The sequence below is a fragment of the Aethina tumida genome, chromosome 4 (genome assembly GCF_024364675.1).
Source record: "Aethina tumida isolate Nest 87 chromosome 4, icAetTumi1.1, whole genome shotgun sequence".
Classification (NCBI taxonomy): Eukaryota; Metazoa; Arthropoda; class Insecta; order Coleoptera; family Nitidulidae; genus Aethina; species Aethina tumida.
The window spans coordinates 14,094,703-14,113,207 of record NC_065438.1 but is presented as its reverse complement, the minus strand read 5'-3'; the positions used below and the strand labels follow the sequence as shown (position 1 = coordinate 14,113,207).

The following is an 18,505-nucleotide window of genomic DNA, read 5'->3' as shown; positions in this document are numbered from 1 at the left end:
TATTGGATGTGTTTTACGTGTTCCTACCTTTTGAAAACATATTTAGGGATTATTTATATATATATATATTAAACTAGTCACAATGAAATAGGTGTCACTTCAAAAAATGTTTGTAACTTTTTATTTAATAAATATATCGAAATTAAAATAACTGTATAATCAATTTTACAAAATTTAATCACAATAGAAAAAGATTTTAAAATTACCATACTCACCCAATATGACACCCTCCGATTTCTATTTATTCCTACAACATTTTATGGCAAAAAATTTGAAAATTTGAATGATGTCCAAAATGCCATCTCGAAATATTTTACTCAAGAACCAATTGATTTTTATAGGTCGGGGACACTAGATGGCAAGTTTGTTGATAACGAGGGTGATTATAATATTGTTTACAAATAAATACATATTAAAAATTTATCTAATAGAAACACTTTATTTTTTGCATGAAATATGGCTTAATTTTTTCGTTGGAGCAGATTTCAGATTTATATTCAATTGTCAATTTTAAATTCACCAAACCAAAATCGTGTGACTTCCTCAGTTACAGTAACTCGTCCAAACCTATTGTGAATGGGACAAGGTGCTTCAGAAGCCTTAAGCTAAACTAAACATTTATAAAGGTGTGTTATATAAAACTATTTAGTTTTTAAATCACTTTTTAATTATATCAATCTTGTTTGAAGATAGTTAAAGAGCTAAGAGGTCAATCTGGAGATTAAACAAGGCCGAAAAAGGGTTGCCCCAATCATATACGACGAATTGCCAGCAAACTTTATTAAAACTATAAACACGGTACAATAATTTCCGGCGTTGGAGCACTTTCGCCGGTGCAGTTAGACAACGGCGATAAATTTAATTCTCACTTAAGGCGTTCACATATTTTGCAAGATGCCATTTAATTGAAATTCCCCGCGTCCTTGCCGTCCCCGTGGCACGGCGTAATTTCGAATTGAAATTTTTTATGCCCCAATATCGGCGTCGGTAAATCAAATTCATATAAATTAGGCCGCTCTTGAAAAGCGGCACGATGTCCGATGCGGGACTCGGGCCAATTTACATTGCCGATATTGCTTTTTTCATGCATGTAGTCGATAATGTTGCACGGCCTCTCCGCGCCGATAAACGTTTCCATTCGTAATAGATTGCCTCCATTTTCATCCACTCCTGAAATAAAAATCCAGGTGAATTTTTCCGACGCAAATTGATATCCAGTTAATCTTTTGTGATGGGATTTTATTGTGCACTCGCTACAAAGTTCCACTTCGAATGGCCATTAAATGTTTATGGCGATACATAGTCAGATAAAAAAAATGCTATTTTGTTAATTACTATTAGCTTTGTCGCATTGCTATTGTTATAACGTTATTATGGGAATTTTAAGTATTGTGCAGTTTTTTAATTATTTCCTGTCCACTAATACAACAAAGCTTCTATAATGTGACTAATAACATTCTATTTTTTGACAAAGAAGCTTCAAAAATAGAGGTAAAAAATACACAAACGATAGTCAAAATATAAATTTAAATAAATTATCGTTTATAAATAAATATTTTCTTCTGGTCATGTATATAAGAAAAACAAGATGTTAAAGTTCAATTTCGTCTTTTATATTATGTTCTCTAAAGAAATTTTAAAAAGCCCCAAACTGGAAAATTATTAGTCTGACATTCTCAGATATTTTTCACATTTTATTACGTAATTTTGTTAATGTTATTTTAATAAATTTTATATGAACCCATTTGACCCAAATATTACTTATTATGTTAATATATCTATGGAATAATTAAAAATATCATTTTTCTAATAAATCTGTCCCTTCTGATAATGTAAACCACAAAATAAAATGTCAAAAATATCTAAGAATAACAATAATATTACAACTTAACGTATTAGTTGTCATAATTGTTGAGTCAACAAGATAGTCAAGTACAATTTTGTCAATCACATTATATTCTCTAATGACACTAACTTATAGACTTTTAAAGAAATAATAACAAGCCCCAAACTGAATGTGAAAACTAATTAATCTGACATTGTCAAATATTTTTTCACATTTTATTCTATAATTTTGTTAATGTAGTTGATGTGATTTTTAATTATGTCATATTTAATAATATTCAACATTTTTTAATGAAATTTTATATGAACCTATTTGACACAAATATTACTTATTAATATATCTATGGAAGAATTAAAAAATCTCATTTTTTTAATAAGTTTGTTCCTTCTGATCATGTAAAACATGAAATAAAATATTAAGAATATCTAATATTATAACTTAACGTAGTAGTTGTCATAACTGTTTTAATTGTTGAATCAACAAAATAATCAAGTACAATTTTGTCTATCATATTATATTCTCTAATGACACTAACTTATTGACTTTTTAAGAAATATAAAGCCTCAAAAACTGATTGTTAAAACTAATTAATCTGACATCGTCAGATATTTTTTACATTTTATTGCATAATTTTATTAATGTAGTTGATGTGATTTTTAATTATGTCATATTTAATAATATTCAAATTTTTTTAATGAAAATTTGTATGAACCCACTTGTCACAAATCTATTTATGGAAGAATTAAAAATCTCTTTTTTCTAATAAATCTATTCCTTCTGATCACGTAAAACTTGAAATAAAACATTAAAAATATCTAAGAATAACATTAGAATTATAACTTAACGTATTAGTTGTCATAATTAGTTTAAATTTTAGAGCTTGCAAGATGTTCAATTACAATTTTGTTTATTACATTATGTTCTGTAACACATGTGACACTAAGTTACACAAATTTTAACAAGCCCACAACTGATTGTGAAAATTAATTAGTTTGACATCTCAGATATTTTTCACGTTTTATTGGATGCTTTTGTTAATTTAGTAATTAAAAGAAATGATTTCATTGGAAAAATTGTTTTTCTAAAAATGTCATATATTTAGTAAAAATGATAAATAAATTTTTAATGAAATTTGGCATGAATCCATTTAAATTTTAATCATTTTTTGACAGTTATAAATGATATAGAAGTCCTTCATTGGGTAACAATTTTTAATACCACATATATAGTACTTTATTGGCCATTTTTCATTAAAATAGATTTATAAATAAAAAAGTTATGAAACTGTTTCAGTTTTCATGGGCGACCCTGCATGTAAATGAAAAATCATTTATTCGAGAATCAATAAAAACATCTTACTAGGACTAAGGTCGTTCCCATTTACGTGACTTCCTTCCTCGTTATCCGAATAATAATTCATATCCATTCTCGAATGACACTCATTCAAGGGCCCGGAACATGGCGGCCGGTTTATATTCGGCTTTTCTGATATAACCTGAAACAATAAAAGTCCTGAATAAAACATGCGGAAAACGCAGCAGATATTGTTTAATGCTTAAGAACGTAAAATGGTCTGTGATTCGGAAGCTGAATGGTAAAATGGATGCTTGCGAATGGCCACTGAATTTTACAGTCGGGAAGAGGACGCCGCTGAAAAGGACAATGCACGATGAAATATGAAGTAAAAGCATTGTCTTGTTTGAAAAAGACGATTTATTGCGCTAACACGTTTTTAAAATGCGCAAGTACTTAATTTTAATCTATTATTAATATGAAGAATTCGGTTTCGCATTTGGGCAATCGCAGAAACAAATTAAACTCATTTTATGATCGGAGTTTAGGGTGTAATAAAATTTTATGGCGAATAAAATTATGTACAAGTAATTTCGTTTTACCTGACATTAAATTTTATAATTTATGCCGCTGTCTCAATATTTTTAGTTTTAGTTTGGCAATTGAGTGCGCCAATAAATTTCTATTTTATTAATCAACCCAATAAATACTCACATCAGATCCATCGACCACAAATAAATAATAAGCAACGATGATACAACAAACGAAATAAATTTCAACAATAGCACCAGTCGGAGGATATTTGCAACACATGTTGAGCAATAATTGGAAATGCGCCGGTGATGAATATCAACGATTCGAAATTATATTGTGCACTAAATAACTAAATTACTCTTAATATAAAACGCACTGTAATCATCATTAATTCTGACCAGAGCTGACATTGAATCAATAGTTCTCAAATTTAATTTTGTTGTCTCTAATTAATTTTATATCCAACTGGGTTGAGAAAGATTTGTGGTTTGTCTTTTGTCAACGGGAATATTCAGTCGAATGGTGACAGTCTTCATAATTCATTAATTCCTACCGCATCTCTCGTAATTTTAACACAGTATAATATAACTTACCCCAACCCAACCTAACATAACTAACCTAGTCTAAATAACTAAATTCCTCTTAATATAAAGTGCATAATTAATTTGAGACAGAACCAAATTGACGTTAAATCAATAATTCTCTGATTTATTTTGTCTCTTATTAATTAACAGGTTTATGAGATTTGTGGGTTGTCTTTATCAATGTAAATATTTAGTCGATTGATTCGTTATTTGTCTTTTTATTTTTATTAAACTATAATTATTTTCTTTGTTTTCTTTAAAATCTAAAGATTGTTTAATTTAACTTTATATAACATAACCTAGTCTAACTTATCTAAACTAACATAACCTAAATTGAAACTAACAGAATCTAATTTAATATAACATAAAATGCAATAAACGATAGCAAAGCTGTCCTTCGGTTCATTTATAAAATAAACCCAATTTTTACAGTTTATTTTCGTAAATATTTGCACGCCAATAAGTTAATTAACGTTTCAATTTTTTTTGTGCAAATTGGGGTGAATTTTTCCGGTTATTAAAATTGCTCAAATCCGGAAGAGCAGACCCGACCTGAATGTTTAATTCGGACCGGATATCGAGATGCAATCACGTATATCACCAACGCGGAACTTTATTGTTCACCCGCCGTTTTTTATATGACCCAGTGCACCGGATCCTCCCGGAGGACGGCGGGGGAGAATGGGCTCGGCGCGGAACCGTTCCGACCTATGTTAAAATTGAAGTGAGACTTTCTTAAATTATTTACTCCGTATAGGGGTGGAAAAACAGTGATATAAAATATTGCCCGGGCCGTTTTTATGAAGCTCCGGTGTGATTTATGAAGTGATAATAACTTAGTTCGTTTACTTGGAGTTTTAATAAACAATATATTATCGGGGGGTGAAATGTGTAAAATTAATTTAAAGCCTCCGGGATTAAATGTTATTTATATTGTTGTTATGGTAATAAATTGAATTGTGTACGGACGTATCAGTCGGATTCAGATGACGGCCACACAATCTGCTTTATTGTTGTAAAGTTCATAAATAAAAGGAATGGAAAAAAATATTACGGGCCCTAAGCGGACGGGTAAACATTTATATTTATCTGAATAAATGAATGTTTATCGAGGGGCAGCAAGTTTGAAAAAAAGAAATTGGAAATATTTCCAATTCATGAAGTAATATGATAAAGTGTGACCGTCCAAAAATCGTCAGCACAAACCGAAGACGACTTTTAATAAAAAAACATACCTCCATATTATTTGGAGTTTGGAGTGATTGTCGTAAAAAATAAAGGTTAAAGATCCAACGTTTGTGGCTGATAAGGAGACAGATTCGTATTAAAGTGCGGTTTTATAACTCGCATTTCCACAAGATAAAATATCGCACTCGTCTCGGATTATAAAGTATATTATGCTTTTGTTTTATATAGTCTCATATCCGGATTGTGCTGCATCTGAGCTTAAAATCCACCACACCGAAATTATATGGTTTCTTCCTGCGTTTTTTCCACCATGCAGTGGATACTTTATGAGGTAAATCCGAAAGCACTTCTGTTCCAGACACAGAAATACGTTCCATGCATATTGAAATTGTCGTTTAAGACTTGTCCAAATGGAAATACATATTCTCGAATTGTTGAATTGGTTTTGGCACAAATGGCAGACACTGATTTCAGCAAATTGTTTCGAATTGACATGGCTGAATGGAATGTAATTTGCTAGACGAGTAGATATATACACACTCTCCAAATTGCTGTTTAATTCTAAATGCAACTCCTTATTAGCGATGTTTCCTGACCCGAAATTATTAGATATTGTTCCTCGACAGTGGTTAATTATTGTTACCTAATGCAAAGGATGTTCACTGTCCTCGATTTACTTGTCTCGAATTTAAACTAAATATTAACCCGCCCGTTTGTTACTAATATGTCCCATTGTACTGCAATTATACTGCGACTAATATTTATACAGCCAAACAAACATGGGGTTACACGAGAACCGTGTATTTGGTATGAAACTAAAACAAATCAAAATTTACTTTCCATTTTATTGTTTATAATGTAAAAGTCAATTAATAATTGTAAATATGCATATTTTTACTTGTACGTTCATCAAAATTCAGACTACAGAGTCTGTGCTTGGCACCAAAATATATAAAACAATAAAGTTCCACTTAGAAAACCGTTAAATAATAAATAACTAATAACGTGTAAGCTAAATTAATTATAATAGTTTGTGTTTTAGTTTACTTAATAATTAATTTTGAATATCTACTATTAATATTGGTTTATAAATTATAATTTATAAGTTAAATTAATCAAATATGTGTAATTTGTTTTAATTTACTTAATAATTCATTTAGAATGTTTACTAATAATATTGGTTTAAGTGACAAAAGTTTAATATACAAACTACATTTCATTGAAATTTTCTGACTAGAAAAAAGGTTCATTAACAATGTCAGCGTCAAAAATATCTTATAAGCCTATTATGTTACAATTATTCCATTTTCTAAATACAATATTTTTTAGTTTAATTGAGTCTAACTTAATCAAACCTAGTTTGCAGTAATCTAATCTAGATTGACATTACTTAACTTACCCTAATTTAACCTAATTGTATGTACTCTAACCTAACTTTGTTATATGTAATAAATATTTAATAATTAGATTTGTAACTGTAAAATACAATAAAATTATAATATTTGGTCTGAAAGTGTCTAAATATATGATTAGATCATAAAAAATATAGATATAAATATTTATGTTCTTACAATTATTGAATAATATTAAATTAACACACACTTTTCACACTAAAAATAAATATAAATAAATTAAATATTCATTAGTTAAGTATAATTAGAATACTTTTCTAAAAACCAATAATATTTAACCCAATTTACCCTAACCTAACATAATTATACGTACTCTGACCTAACTTAACCAAATCTAATATCTAAATCTATCTTAATTAATTTAACCCAATCTTATAGAAGTAAAAATTTAATAGAAGATAGAGGACCATAGAATAATAAATTTAAATAAACAATTCACAGTAAAATATATTTTATTTATAATATTATTATAATTTCTCTTAAATATAAATAAGTTAAATATTTTTAATAGATCTTTAATCATTAAAATATCAGTATATAAACCTTAACCTAATTATACGTACCCTAATCTAATTTAACCAAATCTAATGAAATAATTATCTAATAATTAATAATTCTATGACAAAACCTTAGTCAAAAGTACATTATTAATACAATTACTAATTTAAAAAAATATAAGGATTAAAGGAACATTTTAAAGTGTTTTTTTTTTTTCTAAATTAACTTTTAGTTTGATCGTATCTAAACTAATCTAACCTAACCTCTAATAATTTTTATAATTATATTAATTTGTAATGTTTAATGTACATTTTAATTTATTTTAAATGTTTATTAAAAATATAATTAAAAAGTCATAAAAGTGAAAGAAAGAGTTTTCTCCTAAAATAAATAATTTATAAACTTAATTGAATTTGACTAAATCTAACTTAAAAAAGCATTTTTTTATTTTACCTATCTCAAACCTAACTTAACTTGGCGAAACCTAATTTATGCTAACCTAACTAACTTAATCAAATTTAACATAATAAACATTTAATAATATTTGAATGAATATTTTGTTTTGATTATAATTACACTTCATTATATAAATTAAGAAATTTATATGGTTACATGTCCTCAATTATTGATAGGCATATAATTATGACATGCATGTATGCAAGTTTTGTTTACATTTTAACGTTGCACTCCTTCAATATGAATGCTTGCTAATGAATATCCGGACAATCCATCTTAATTTGGTGAATTAATAGTTTCGATCGTTACGCAAAACCATTCCGCCACCGATGATAATTACCATCATCATATTTCACAGTCGCCTATCACGCATCGCATAAATACCGAGTGTGTAGTCGCTCCTAAGGTAATTTTCGAATAATATCTATTTTACGGCATGTCACAAATGCATATGTACATGTGCACGTCGGAACCTCATTATAATGACAATGTCGATTTTGTAGCGTTGTTGTTCATCGAAAAGTGAATTTTGTGTGAAGACACATCGTTAACAATTTGGCCTGGTCCCGTTTTGTGCCACCCCAATCGATACATCCCGTCTGCACAGATAAAATGACTAATAATTATCCCGGACTGAAGTCTGCTTAATATATGTTTGCTTTTCGCCGTCCTACCACTCCCGCATTAACAAGAATCCATTGTTTGAGTTTGTCTGTGGCTTTGGAACTTCTTCATGTCTATTAGTTAATGCCGGGGATCGCTAAATATTGATATTTCTAACTTTCGGTGAATCAAAACACTAGTCCAAGGTTACTGGAATCTTAACGAAGCAAATATTTTGATGATTCTGAATAACGGATCGTTCACTTCACAAATACAAAACTTTCCATTTCATTGTAACGCCCTTTCGGCCCAATAACCGGTAACATGTACTACATAAAGTTACATTATGTTCCCTAAAAAAAATATGTGAAAACATTCTCTTCGAGATGCTGAGTTAAATGATTTATGGGACATGCGAAATAACATCTAATGTGGATTTATCGTGGTATAAAATCGAACGTTGTCAAAGGGAATATGAAATCAGATGGCGGTTGCCATGTTAAAAAAGATTGGATTTTACTTTGAAAAAAGAGTTTACGCATTTTCTAGGATTAATTCGTCCGGATTCGCGTACGGTCCGTCCCAAAAAATCACGTTCGAAACATCAATGGGAATAAAAATTAAAACGTAAACGTTTCTATTTTCAGTATGTTGTATGCTGCGGGATTTTGTTTTTGAGGGGAATTAACGCAAAATTAATATACGTAATTATTGTGCGAATTTATTTTGTCACAACGGCGTGATATGAAATTTTAGTAATTTTATTTAATTTTGCGAGGCTGACGCCCAGTTTTATTGGCTTCAATTTGTTTGCTGGTACAAATAAAACTACTATATCGTGTTGATGTTTGGTGTGATTTTTATATTTCCGTATTTTTTATTTGGAAATTGTTTCACCGAATTGCAAATGATTTTTTTATAAATCGACTTCAAACTGTCGATTTTTTAACCTGGGCTAATAAAATTGGACATTAAATCTTCAACTATAATGTTGCTTTTATAAGATTGTCAAGACAGTGACATACACAAATTTCAGAAGCAGATCTTCGACAAACATAAGTTACAATTATATAGAGAATATTTATATATTTATTTTATTGTAGAATATTTTCTATTTTGAAGCTTTTTCTTTAGTCTTTAAAACGATATGTGATGTTGAATTATCAAGAAGAACTTTGTCTTCTAGGTACTTGATCTTTAAGTATTGTTCCAACAGGTTTACTAGCATAGAACTCATCAATTTTTAAGAAAATGAGAGTATGTTAAAAAACTTCTCTAATAATATATATGCAGTTTAATATATAATACAATGGGTGAAAATATAATATAAATTTATTCAAATAAATAATAAACCAAAAACGTAAATTACTTTTCCTGATACGTAATATTTAAATAGCAGGACTATTTTGCACTCAAACAATAAACATATCCAATTTTTATTTATGAACTATGCATAAAAGGCAATTAAAAAAGTGTTTTAAAATACTTTAAAGTCACAGTTTATGCTGTAATTTAAATGCTTTTAAAGATTTTTTTTACATGGGTTTTTAATTAAAACCTATTTGAATAGATGAATTGTTCCATAGTCAAACATAATTAAATTCAAGTTTTGTTTATGAAGCTTTTCAGAAAAATCACAGACCGCAAAAACGAACAAATATTGTTAATATTATTGTTTTTTAATGAAAACATTTTTGCTCTGTTAAAAAATGTTTTAGTAAACTATAGATTTCAATTTTTGTTTACAAAATCAAATAATAATATTTTCTGTAATTATTTTCATTAGAATTTTATTGCAAAAGCTTATTTGTATTTTTCCATTACTAAAAAAATATAATTATATACCTACAAATATGAAATAATGAATTTATTAAATTTTCAGTGATTTGATATAAAAACGAATGAAAACTATTTATAAATATAATAATAAACCAAATACATAATACATACCAAAATTTAAATATATATAATCTTACATATTTTTAATATTTTTTCCAGATTTATTAATTAAATTTAGGTATCACAAAAGTAATTTTAAAATAACTTATTTCTTTGAAATAAGTTTTTATTCAACCAAATATTCGTTTTAGTTTACAAAATTAAATAAAATTATTTTCTGTATCTGTTTTTGTTAAAATTTTAAACAGGTTTAGTTGTAAACAATTTTTTTGTATTTTCATTACTTAAAAATATAATTTTATAATTATAAATGTGAAACACAGAGTTAACAGGAAAAAATAGCAGTTTTATTCTAAATACTGAATTTATTTTATTGTTCAGAGATTTGACATAAGAAATATCTATATGAATATCAAATTTTCTAAATAAAACTATATTAAAATGTACTGCAAAAACAAACTTATGTTTTTAATATTTAACTTAATTTTTGTTTACAAAATCAAATACAATTATTTTTCTGAATCTGTTGTGAAAATTTTATTCAGGTTTAGCTACAAAATACTTTTATGTTTTTTCATTACTTAAAAATATAATTTTGTACTTTCAAATATTATGATAAAAAGAAAAAAAGTATTAGTTTTTGATTTGATACAAAAATTAATAATTTATTATTTATATTTTTCAAAAATATTATATAATTTTTTTTTCGAGATATAAAATTATAGAGAATTACTAAAATTATCTAACTAATAAAAAAATTAATTTATATGAATACCAATTTTTTTAAACCTTATATAATTAATTTTTAGCACTTTTCCATATTTTTTAAATTAATAAATATTTTTAGATACAGCAGAAAGAAATTTATGTTAATAATATTTAACTTTAAAATAAATTTTATTCAATCAAATATTCATTTTTGTTTGTTAATTTTATACTTACAAATGTGAAACATAAAGATAAAAGGAAAAAAATATGGAATAATGAATTAATTTATTATATTGTTCAGAGATTTGATACAAAAATTTAAAAAAATTAATATGATTAAATTTATGAAATTTATAATAAACCAAATATAAAAATTCCTACCCTAAATACCAACAACCAAGTTAATCTGCAACAAACACTATTAAAATTCATTCGCAAACTAGAATTAAAATATCCACAGAAATTTCTCTTTTATAGTAAACTTCAGCCGGAACGGCACCTCGCAAATAACTCGGGGCCTCCTTTCACTGGATATAAAATAATGGTGTGGCGGAAAGGTCCTGGAAGTGTGCTACAATCGCTGAACAGTACGGGGACAGAGGGGGTGAAAACTTGCCAATATTTTTACATAAAAGAGAAGCGAGTTGCCGAATTTAACTTGGTTTATGGCCCCCGGCACCGGGATTAAAATAAAGTGGTTCCTGATCACAATGGATACATTCTTGCGCTTTATCGCCGTGTCGAACCATACATCAAGACGTCCCCTCTCCCTCCTCCGGGGAGACGCGATTAAATCTATTTATGTTTTTTACAGTTTTTTCGGCGGATTTACGAGTTTTAATTAATCATGTTCCGGTACGTTTTTCGGACAATCGAATGCGTTTTATAAATTGATGATTAAACGGTCCATCGGGAACATATATATATATATATATATATATATATATATAGATTTACTGTGTTATTTATCAATCAATTTTTAGTAGTTAATTTGTATAAATTTAATTATATGAAACTGGCTGTTATATATAATCAGAAAATCACTTCGATAAACAACAACTAATGGAATGTGTCGCGATTTAATTCGACGGCATTTAAATAACAAAAATATTTGTTTAAAATAATATTTACACAAGAAATTTGTTTCAATTAATTAACGTTGTATTTAAAACTGTTGAATTTAATAAATGTTACTAAAATAGAATATTTGCACTGAATTAAATGTATAGCTTACAGTGGTGGTCAAAAGTATAATTAATTTTAAGAAATTGACAATTTTTGATGGGATGTTTTTGGGCAGTTGTTTTGTAGTATGAATTAAAGACAAAATAGATCGTTTTGTCTATGAAGATATCTCGGCAAGTTATAAGCTGCCCTTTGCTGAAAATATTAGGACCCATTACTACTAATTAAGTACTTGATTACACCATTTTTAACTCAAATTTTCTCGTATTTTAAGTATAATAATAGCATGGTTAGAAAGAGCATAAAAAAGCTTCTAAATAATATATAGTTTAACACAAAAATGTTCTCGTTTCCTGCTCGCCCTATTTTGTACATCACTGCATATTTTTTAAAGCTATTAAGTATTTCATATTTTTTACACAATTCACGGTTTATAATATTTGAGTTATTTCAGTTTTAATGTTTTTAATCTTTTTTCAAATATTATATCTAAAATTATACAAAGAAAATGAAATCAAATTTTCATTCTATGAAGTCAAATTTTATTTCTATTTATGATTATCAAAGTAAATTTGCAGTTACAATATCTATTTGTAAAAGGTGCTTTATTGAATTGTAAATTTAAAATATTTGTATTTGTAAATTTTTATTATTTCCCAATATTTTAAATTAAATAACATTTTATTGTCTAAGTCCTGTGTGTTATTTCAATAAAATTAATAAAACATGTGTCACGATTAAACTGAACCGTATTTATATATATACACAGCAAAATGTTTTGTAAAAATGGCCAAAAGGTAAAAAAAATAAATTTATCTCAATTAACAATTGTATTAAAAACTGTTGCAGTTGCATATTTGTTTTGTTCATCCACGCTTAATCCGAAAATATTACGTAGAATAATTAAATGAAAACATATTGCTGATGTTGCGACATCGCGTATCGATTGCGAATTACGTTTTGAAACGGTAACTTCAGGAGGACTATAGTCCAGTCCGGGGTTTTTATCCCGTTAATTTCCTACCCCTGGAACCCCGGCCATAAATTTATTGTAACATTACTAAACCTGATTTATAGTTCTAATTGGTTATCCCCATATACTTTGCCCTTGATAATATATTATTCCATCCTGAACAAGTACAATCACGCCCGGTGTACAACAAACAAATACCCATTAGAATTTTTAAACGGCAACCTGAAACTGCAGGCGTAAGGGAGCCTGCAGTGTGTTTTAATAAATCCATCGGATTAACATTAATGAACTGCTGAAGCATGAAACCTTTTTAAATACAATGGGCACGATAGTTAAGAGGACGAGGGAATCGGGATTAACTCTCACACGACGCGGCATCCCTTAATGTATGGACCGACCGAAGCTCCTAGAGAATGTCGTTGTCGAAAATTTAGAAGCTTTTAATCCCACCGAGTAAATATCTTTTTTGTTTCGTCGAATTCAATGTTAAGTTTATGATGCATTTGGGTCCGTCCATTGTATCAGAAATTGAAAAATTAATATGAAATCTCCCAAATGTTGTGGTTAATATTTATATTTTATTAGATTTTAAGGATTCACTAATATTCACATTATTACTTTGTTCCTTTATAACTATCTTTGTTATTCAGCTGCTGAGAACGAAACATTTCGTAAGTGATTCATTGGGTTTTTGCCTGTTTTTCTTTAGATTTTAGATGTCTTTTATCTGCTGTTATAATAGAAAAACTGAAAATTTGTCAGATTTTTCATAAATTGCATCTGGTTTATTGCAAATGCTGAATAAAAAGTTTGTGGACGACATTTACAGATTTTATACATTTCGTTGCCACTTGTCTTGTCACGAATTTCTTTCCTTTCATTAAACCTACAAAATCATTGAAAGCTTTGAGCAGAATACTTCCAAAGCTTTTAACCTTACATATTATAAATTTATGACTTTAATTGTTTTAATATTTAACCTTAATTAATAATATTTTAATGACTTTAATATAATTGTATATTATTTAATTTAATTGTTCATTCTTATTTTTTTTTTGTCTTAATATTTTAAATTTTATAAATTCAAATTTATAATTTTTCAGTTTTTTAATTAATTAATTTCTTTTTTAATTTCTTTAAGTTTAATGTTTTAAATTTTATAATTTTAATATTTAAATTAACATATTTATTTATTTTTTTATTTAATTGGTAATTTATAAATTATATTCTGATAGTGAACTAAATTTTACTTGTCAAATTATATTAAATATTTTTTATGAACTAAATTTAATAATTTGTTGTTAGTATTGGCAGTAAATCCCTTTATCAATTTTATTTTTGATAGAATTTTTAATAATTTTATAATTTTTTTTGTGTAATTTTAACAGTTTATTCATAACACAATTATTTAAAATTTTTTAATATTAGTCATAAAGTAAATCTGTATTTTATGGTTGAAAATTTTAAACCCTTTGAATGACGAAATTTTCAATTGTGTTTTAATTCGGGATTAAAAATATGATATACGTATAAATTTTCCACAAATTTTAAATGGTTTTCCATTATTTTATGCAAAAATTACAATCTAATAAAATAATTAATATTTTAAATTTGTTTTATCCGGTACTTAAAAATTTTTATGTGCTTGGTGGTTTTAATTAATACGGATTGCGTGTATTAATCAAAATTATAACATTTCTCTTCATTTTGTTAAATATATACTAAAATAATGTAACATAAAATATTTTAACATTTAATGTTTTATTTGTAAATCTTTTTAATTATTCAAAAATATGTATAATATTTTTAGTACATTTATTATCATTAAAATATTTTAATATCCGTTAATTGAACGTTTATCATGGTACCATTAAAATTAACATCCTTAAAACAAGCATACCACGTTAAATATTTCACGAGACGGAATTAATTATAGCTTTATCTATTTATTTTGTTGTGTATCACTAATTTAATTATAAAATGGAAATAGGTATAAATGCGCAAAATATGGCAGTATTAAAACTGAATATTTTAGATGGTGCATTGAAATATGCGATTTTTATTGATATAAGTGCATGTGGGACACATATTACATTTTTATTATTATATTGTGACACCGGCGTGAAATAAAATGTAATATGATCCCGGTTACCGGAATGTGTGTGTATGTGTGAAAAAATAGACAAGTCAATCCCTGAACTTGCTTCCTGAATATGTAAATAGAAAATGTCATATTTATTTAAGTCGTCATGTTTACATGCGACAGCAACACCGAAATTCTTTGGCTTCGGTTTCAGTAAATACGAAGTAATTACGTAGAAATTTGATAAGTTGGACAATGGGTCTGTTCTTAGCCTAATCACCCTGATTAAATTATTGAGTTAATCCGGTAAATTAGTAGCTTGTGAAACCCATTTAACAACTACCATTGCAGATGTGTATTACATATAACTGATTAATTGTAAACTGGCACAGCAGATGTATTAAACATATGTAGTCGGAAATGAAAGAGTCGAATCGGACGTGATGTTGCGGGCACAGTCTGACTGGCAGGAAGGCTCCGTAATTAATGGTACATGTTTAAGTTAGTTGCGCACATTTTTGAGCGAAACAATAACTCAAAGCCACAACGGATAATTGACAGATAAATTGATATTATATATATATATATATATATATATATATATATATATATATATATATATATATATATATATATGGTGAATCTGAACGCTAACGGATTCAGGGAGAGAGATCCGTACGTTGATTGAATTTCTAGGTAACAAAGGATTTTACGCGGTCCGTGCACAGTGTGCATCAAATTCCGGCACAACATTATGCAAGATGGTTTAATTTAACATTGATTTGTTAAATTACATGTGTAAAACTGATCTACGGCCGTCACGGACCATTAATCACGCCACCCAATCGTTCGTGTATCCAACTGTACCTCCAGAATTATTAACTTTGCGCACATAAGCCAGCTCCTCTGATATATCGAAGAACACACCTTTCATCAAAGTGATTAATAGCTAATTAGGTATATGTACATGTATGGGAGCTAATTTATTGTTTGTAATTCCGGCTAAATCAATATCCCAACCATTGTTTTTAACAGCTGAACTGAGCCTAATGTCTAAGTTTTTTAATTTTGTCCACTACGAACACTAATTTAAGAAAAATATATTTATTTTTGTGAATGGAAAATTAATTTAAACTAGATACTGAAATAGTTACTTGATTTAATGGAATTAATTTTAGCAAAATAAAGATGATTTACAAAATTATATAAAAACAATACAAATTTTTGAGTTATTAATATATTTTGTAAAATAAAAAAAATAGTATTATTTTTGTGTGTTAAACATACCCAATTAATGACCGAATTATTTAATGACTGAATTACCTTATGACCATCTTTAGTGATTTTTTACGAATTTATTGTCACAGAAATTACAAAAAAACGTAAGAATCGCTAGAATAAAATTAATATCTCAAAATAATCATTAAAATGCAAAAATTCACCAAAAATGTAAATATTTTTTACGACTCAAAGAAGTATATTACTAAAATTCCGAAATGACCAAATTACCTAATGATCAAATGGCTGATTTACTTTTTCTAAGTCAACTGCTGATTTAAATGTTGATCAAATCAGTCAATAATATCTCAAAATAATCATTAAAACGTAAAAATTCACTAAAAATGTAAAATTTTCCACAATTCAAAGAAATTATTAAAAATTAACCAAATAACTGACTTACGTAATGACCGAATTTTCTAATAACCAAATTATGTAATGACCAAATTAGCAAATAATTGAGTTAACTAATGACCGAATTACTTAGTGACCAAATTAAATTATGACTAAATTATCTAATGACTAAATGGCCAAATGACCAAATGACCTAATGAGCAAATGTTGTAGAATTGGAGTCATTCTACATTATATACAATATAATAGAAGCTTGTAAAATAACAAAATTTTAAATGTGAAATTAAGAAGCATTCACCATAATTAAAACAAGGATATCGCATCCACTATAATTTTAAAAACTATGCTTACCATTTTTAGAATATTAAATTTCATTTACACCTAAATCTCCCTTTAAACTGACGAGTTAGAAAGTCGCATAACTATTTAACTACCATCTGTGTAAACTGGCCAAAATTTATATTTTTATTAAGCTGTTGAAGGCAGAGGCGAAACCACATCGCCTGGGTATTTTTATCGCAGCACCAAGGTAAACCGCTGCAGGTTTGGTCGTTGGCTGTGGCTTAATCCGAGCAAAATTTAAAGCAAACTAATGAGTTTGCTTTGTTAAAACAACATTCCCAAACCCGAATACGGATGTGTGTGTGCGGACAGTAAAAATCCCGACATTACACCGCTATAAATAAATTAAAAAAAATTGTAAAATGTTTTTATTCCCATCCCCTACAAGACATCGTAGCTAAAAGTGGTATGATTTACACGTCGTATTTTATTATTAGTCGAAAGCATGGAATGTTGTACTTACATAAAGCCGGTTACAAATCGTCTTTTGGTTTGGAAACGGGTAAAATACATTAAAAGTTGTTCGCGCTCTGAACAAATTAAAAATAAAAGAATGCGTCTGATGTATGAAAAGCACGCCACTTATCCTTTCACGTATCCGTAGTTAAAAGGATGCTGAGCCGCTCTTAAAAATGTAATATTAAGAACAACACCGTCGCGACGCGTCTCTCGCATTGATGCCGTTTTCATCACCTTCATCGCACAGTAACGCAAACACCATTCACTTGGGTTTTCATAAGATTTTTGATGAATAGTTGCTTCAAGCTGAAGTGTGGCAATTAAAAACTACAATTTTGTTTTGTGTATATTTACTTTTTCTACGTCAACTGCTGTTTTAAATTTTCATTAGATTAGTCAAAGAATTTAGTTGATTTTTATAGCTGGCAAATTATAAAAAGAATTATTTAGAAGAATAAAATTTTAAGAAAATATAGATATTTAAGAAGTAAAACACAAAGTTACAAAAAATATAAAAATTCAAATAAAGTTACAACATTTAGAATTTCAGAGAGTAGTTATAACAGTTATTATTTTTAAAAATATTGATTTTGTGAGGCTAATTTTTCACCATAGAGTGAGTCAGGAAAAAGATGCTTTTTAACAATTGTAAAGTTACAAAAAATTTAAACATTTAAATAAAACATTGATATTTTCAGAGAGTAGTTACAACAGTTATTATTTTTACAAAATATTGATTTTGTGACCATCGAGTGAGTCAGAAAAAAGATGCTTTTTTAACAACTGTAAAATTACAAAAAATTTAAACAT

General features: G+C 27.6%; 1 protein-coding gene across 1 annotated transcript; it reads right to left on the bottom strand.

The window, feature by feature from the left end:
• Positions 1 to 834: 834 nt before the first annotated feature.
• LOC109600350 (uncharacterized) lies at positions 835 to 17,311 on the bottom strand. Its single transcript, XM_020016489.2, has 3 exons — positions 17,246 to 17,311; positions 3,206 to 3,341; positions 835 to 1,170 (listed from the first exon to the last, which is right to left on the bottom strand). Exons 1-3 carry the CDS (start codon positions 17,267 to 17,269, stop codon positions 902 to 904), a joined length of 429 nt encoding a protein of 142 aa, XP_019872048.1. The 5' UTR covers positions 17,270 to 17,311; the 3' UTR covers positions 835 to 901.
• Positions 17,312 to 18,505: the final 1,194 nt, after the last annotated feature.